Raw genomic sequence first — 6,000 nt, 5'->3', positions numbered from 1 at the left:
ACAGGACAGCTACATGAAAACCAAAAAAATGAGAAAGGATGTCTCTTAATTGTACTTGAATTAAATGATTTTCTTTTTGTTTACGTTATTTTTTGGTTTCCAAGGTGAAACATGAACTCCATTCAGTGAATGGCTGTGCGTCATCGCGGCAGGTCCAATGGGGAGCGCGCCTCCTGTCGTGCCGGATATAAAAAAGCTGCTCTCCTCTGACTTTCTGCGGCTGAATCAGTTTACTCCGAGACGTGAAAACCAACGAAAGTCCACTCACTTTCACCACTTTCTGTTTCCATGTTTCCACATTTAAAGGTGTCATGGATTTAAACTTTACGCTCCTAGGGGGCGACTTGTCAAGCTTTGGCGCACTGGCGCAGAGACTGTTTGGGAATAACTCGGTGTTTCCGTTTGAGAACGCCACCGCCGCTTCCAAAACGGATGAGGAAGACTTGGAAGTCAACACGGATGTTTATTCCAGGGTGATCGTCACTGTCATCTACGCCGCTCTGTTTGCTGTGGGCTCCCTAGGCAACTCCATCACCCTGTACACCCTGCTGACCAAAAAGACCCTGCAGAACCTCCAGAGCACCGTGCACTACCACCTGGCCAGCCTCGCCATCTCCGATCTGCTCATCCTCGTCCTTTCCATGCCCATTGAGCTCTACAACTTCATCTGGTTCCACCACCCGTGGGTGTTCGGGGACGCCGTGTGCAGGGGTTACTACTTCCTCCGGGACAGCTGCTCATACGCCACCGCACTCAACATCGCGAGCCTGAGCGTGGAGCGCTACATGGCCATCTGCCACCCGTTCAAAGCCAAGAGCATCATGTCCCGCAGCCGCACCAAGAAGCTCATCAGCGCCATGTGGATCGCGTCCTTCGCGCTCGCGGCGCCGATGCTCTTCGTCATGGGCCAGGTGACGCGTCAAGGGGAGAAGATCTGCACCGCCATCGTGTCCCCCGTCAGCATCAAGACCGTGCTTCAGGTGGGTGTTTGAGAAAGTGTCTCATGAGGTTGCCTGTTGGTTTTACGCACAGATATGTCCACAGTTGCTTTTTAAACACCGGGGAAATTAAAAGGGGAAACACTTAAATCACCCAGGACTGCCCATCATCACATATAGTACATGAGGTGCTGGTTGTTACTTTCTTTACAGTGTACATAGATATGTGCCATTGCGCACGGCTTTACGCCTGAATGTGTTTCCAAAATTCCACTTTGTGCGCACCCAAATTGTTGATTTTCCCTGGAAACAGCAAAAAGAAACGTTATCATAGCGCACGCTGGATGAAAACTAATACATGTATTTAACTACTTTAGGCTATAATAAAAAATAATTTAGCTCCATGGTTGTGAGCAATTTCACCTCACTGCAGGTTAATTTGTGCCACGAGCGAGGCAGCCTCTCAAACACCAACAACATGATGCTTATTTCTGCCAAATGAATCCATCATGATGCTGAGCGCACGGGAAACGATCAGATCCTCAATGATAAATATCTAAAAATAATATTTGATGATGAGCACAAACAGCTACTAATGATGCGCAAACTTAACCCTTTGAAACCTGGGCAAATTGACTTTAAGAAATGAAATTTAGCAAAACATTTAATTAAAGTACCTTAAAATTACCTGAAAATAAAAAATAAAAAAATAAAAAATAAAAATCTTGATAATTATCACTAAAGTTATCTGGACATTTTTTCCCTGACAGTGAAGAATATTTTTCAAAATCTACTATTTTTGTTTTGTTTTTCAGTTTGCAGGGAATCTCCTGCCAAGTTGCTCATTGTCCTTTCCCCCATGTTTTTGAAAGAAGTCAAAGCAATGTGCTCAGGGTCCAAAGGGTTAAATACGTAATACAATAAAATTGATGTGAGTCCAGGTGTCAGAGGGTTAAAGCAGCATCCAGGTGTCAGAGGGTTAAAGCAGCATACAGGGTGCTACAGGTGTGATATTTTCTGTCCTGTTGGCTCAGTTACTGTGGTTCATTTTTTATGATTTGTGCATGAAATGATTGGTGGTTCATGCATTGATGGAGGTCTCCTCTGTAACTATTTTGGTCATTGACCAAAAATACCAAAGATCAGCTTCTCAGTTTGACAATATGTTTCTGTATCTTCCCTTGCATTATAGCAAAGTGAATATGTTTAGGTGGATATGTATCATGGTGATGTAATCCATATGGATTCTTCTGTCTCTACTCTGATGCCGCTTGATGTAGTCACTCTGCCCTTAGAGTTATTACTAGAGATAGCTTTAGGATGCATCATTGTATATTGTATTGGGAAAATTGGTTGGTAGTCACTGGCAGCAAGAAGAGAGAAGCACTGCATTATTTCAATTTATAAAGCACTTCTCAGTAAACTACCTGGATGTCTTGCTGGTCTTTTACAGTGTAGAGCAACGTCTGACTTCACTGGGTCTCAAGACTATTTAGTCCTTGAAAATCATTATGTCAGCATTGAAATCGGAAAAAATGGCTTTTAAATATTATGCTGCCTAATGTAATCAGGATGTCTGTATAAAAGAGAGCTTGCTCACAAAAACTTAAAAAATTTAAGGCACCCTGAACACTAACTTTTAGAAGTAAAGAAAAAAAGTCTATCTTTTACAACAGAGATGCAGCTTTGTTTTGTAATCAAAAATTGAAATGACACACCTCCTTGCTAAATTTGTAAAATTTGAACCAAGCTTAAAACCTGTATCATTAGTTATGAGTTTGTATTTCCAATTTATTGTATATAGTTAATATAGTTAAGTATATACACTTAAAACATTTTAAATGTAATGAATTCCATCTATTTTTATGTTAAAATTACTATTTTATTGCATTTTCAGTTTTTACTATAGCATCTTACTACTGTATCTCATGCGATTGTTAAAAATCTGTCTCGTCACGCGGCACTAATGATACATGAAATCTATGAAAAAATTCATATTCCTCTGCCTACTCTATTGCTTTATAATGCTTCTAATAGCCTTACCGTACATGAAAGAAAACAACAAAACAGAGCGGAGGAGTCTCTCATGCAGCTGTCAGTCAAGTTAATCACCTGCTCCTGAACTGCAGCCAAATTGAGAAACTAGGCAGCGCTGATTAAATATGAATCAAGATTCTCTTACTGCATTAACTAAGCTATGTCTCACTTCAGACAGCTCCAGAAACATCTTTTAGTGTACTGTTAAGCTGTAAAATGAGAACTGGTGTTGGTGACATGATCATTTCTCCCGAAATTTGAATCATTATGCTGCTGGACAACATCCAGTAAACAAATTTTTTACGTAGCTTCACGCTTATGTCAGCGAAGCTGAAAAGTGTCACACAGTCAATAGATGCAAGTACACTGCTACATGTAGCCACATGCTTAGGTCAGGAAAATATGTAGGCTCATCTTGGTAAATAATGTTTTTGATTTTCCCTCGATATCAGTTCCTTTTTTTTGCTGGAACATGTGCGGTTTTGTTTTGTAGCAGTACATTTTCACAGTAGAAAGTGTTGCTATACACAGTCCTTCCCAAGCTGCAAGTACACTGCTACATGTAGCTTCATGCTAACATCAGGGATACGTAAACTTGGTTGCCAGTATTTTTAATTTCTCCCTGATTTTGGATCATATTCCTACTCGAACATGTCCAGTTTTATTTTGAAGCTTTGCTTGGTGATTTTGCATGATAGAAATAAATAATAATCTCTGTCATTCCCGGGGAGACCTTGGAATTACCATCCATTGAGAGCAGACAGTTTTTTCTGGAGGGGGGTTTAAAGAGACAGGTGCTACAACAGGGCATTTCTGAAAGAGGGTGAATACAGGTGTTTTAGGACAAATGACAATAGTTGTTACCGGAAAAGCATGTATACATGTTCTAGTAGAACCCCAAAATGTAAGCAGGAAATTTTAAATAAGCATGATAGGTTCAACCTAATGTATAGTGAGTCATAAGCAAGTGGAAGTGAGAAACAAAGACACACACACGCACGCACACACACACACACACACACACACACACACACACACACACTTTTTCCATACTCTGAGCACAGCAGCCCCCTCAAACAAAAAAGGCCATTTCTCATGTCTGTCCCCAGTGCTCCCTGAGACAAATGGTTTTGCCTCGCAGGTCGAATAGGTTATATAAATGATGAAGACAATCTGCCCGACTTTGTTTACAGTACACATACTTGGCATTGACTCAGAACCTCATGTGTGATTAGGGTTGTGTGAGAATTGGAAATGATTAGGTGAGGCGCTCTGTCATTCCGGTGTAGCTTCGGAATGAGACAAACGGAAACGTTACATCAGCTGGAGTGTATCTAATGTCTGTCTTCAGTGTTTGTGTAATCATCACAATCATCATCATCATCATCGCTTTCATCTGCTGCAGTGTCTGCTGCGTCTGGCTTTACTCTTTCCTGCTTTCCTATGCCACGCTGATATTTTCCCATCAGTTCGACTTGTCTTTGGTTCGTCCCTCTGTGTCTCGTCTTTATTTGGTGTTTTTTTTTGCCTCCTCTATTCATCACTCCTGCACGACAGTCACTATCTGAAGCAGTGCCAAGGCTAACAATTGTTATCCTCTGATGCTTTCATTGAGGTTATTGGCATTCGTGAGCCAGGCTTCAACAAGTGCTCTCTGTCAGCGAGGAGACATTTTCCCACACAGAAGTCTTACCCTATAGAAATCACACAAGAATTTGTTATTTTTTCCACTTGATGGAACAATAAATAAGTAGGGGCATATGAGTCTGGGAACAATATACGGACAAGGGAGGAAAAGATCAAGTTGCTCCCATAACAGTTCAGAAATGTGTGTGTTTGTGAATATACTGTGCAGTGAATGTATATGAAAGATGCACTCTGCCTGTTTGGACAACAGGGGGTGGCACTGTGGGGAGAGAAGGTGTGTGTGTATGTGTGTGTGTGTGGGTGTGTGTTTGAAAAATGAAGTGAAAGGGAAAGATGAAGAGGTCAGAGAGCAAGCGTGCAGTAAGAGGGGGACCTCATAATGTGTAGATTAACAGCAGGAGCATGCACAGCTGGGGTTAGAGGTTCAATTCCCCCTTGCAATTAGCCTAAAGGCTAATATTCAACTGCAGTGCTTTAAAACTAGACTTTTAAAGGCCAATTTAAATAATGCAGAACATCTGAAAACTGTTTGAACTTTTTGAAACTGTCAAAGGAAGGCTCTCAAAAATGTTACTTTTTTATCCATTAATGAGTTCTTTCATTTTAAGCCTGAAACCAGAGCAAATTGGCTTGATTTCTTAGAGGGGCATGGAACAAAGGCAATGACTAAATAAAAAAAACCCAAATATTATCAAGATATTAGTTTTGAAAAAATTACAAGAAAATTTGCCAAAAAATAAAGACCAAAAACAAGGAAATTACATGAAAAAAAGTGTTAACCAAGTGTTAACCAAGTTGCTCATGTTTCGAAGCTTTAAGTACTTGTAAAAGGCATCTAAAATATTCCAAGAAAACTGATGTCGATCCACATTTCAAAGGGTTAAATTTGTAACTCTTAAAGGGACAATTCACTCTCAAATCAAAAATCCATATTTTTACCTCTTCCCAGTGCTTTATAAAGCATCAGCCTAGATTGTTTTGTTATGAGTTGTGTTGCTGTGTGTAGTGCACAGCACGCACCACCAGAGCTCAGTCCCCGTGGAACAGGCAGCTGTGCTGAAAGTAGGGCTGCACCTAATGATTATTTTTTTATTGATTAATCCATCGATTATTTTTTCGATTAACAGATTAATCTATCAATTATTTTTGTTATTGATTGAACTATTATTTTTTTATTACTCGAATTAATATAACAACAAATTTACCAAAAATATCATTTTAAAATGCTGCAGGGCATTATCCCCCCCCCCCCCCCCCCCCAAAAAAAAAAAAACAATTAATGCAAGAGCTTGTTCCCCTCAAGTAAAAGGAATGTAGTGCAATTTACATTTAACAGTCCAAGTGAAATAAATAAAACAATGTAAAAGTCAAGTCACTT

General features: G+C 40.1%; 1 protein-coding gene across 1 annotated transcript in view; it reads left to right on the top strand.

Annotated features, from left to right (window-relative positions):
• The first annotated feature begins 243 nt into the window (after nt 1-243).
• ntsr1 (neurotensin receptor 1 (high affinity)) overlaps nt 244-6,000 on the top strand; it is a 58,600-nt gene continuing 52,843 nt past the window's right edge. The window contains exon 1 of the mRNA XM_042492503.1: nt 244-980. Within this exon, the coding sequence (XP_042348437.1) occupies nt 312-980 (669 nt within the window). The 5' untranslated portion in view covers nt 244-311. The remainder of the gene's footprint in view (nt 981-6,000) is intronic.

Source organism: Plectropomus leopardus, chromosome 8 (assembly GCF_008729295.1).
Source record: "Plectropomus leopardus isolate mb chromosome 8, YSFRI_Pleo_2.0, whole genome shotgun sequence".
Classification (NCBI taxonomy): domain Eukaryota; kingdom Metazoa; phylum Chordata; class Actinopteri; order Perciformes; family Serranidae; genus Plectropomus; species Plectropomus leopardus.
The sequence above is the reverse complement of the archived record's forward strand: the minus strand, read 5'-3'. Positions and strand labels throughout refer to the sequence as shown.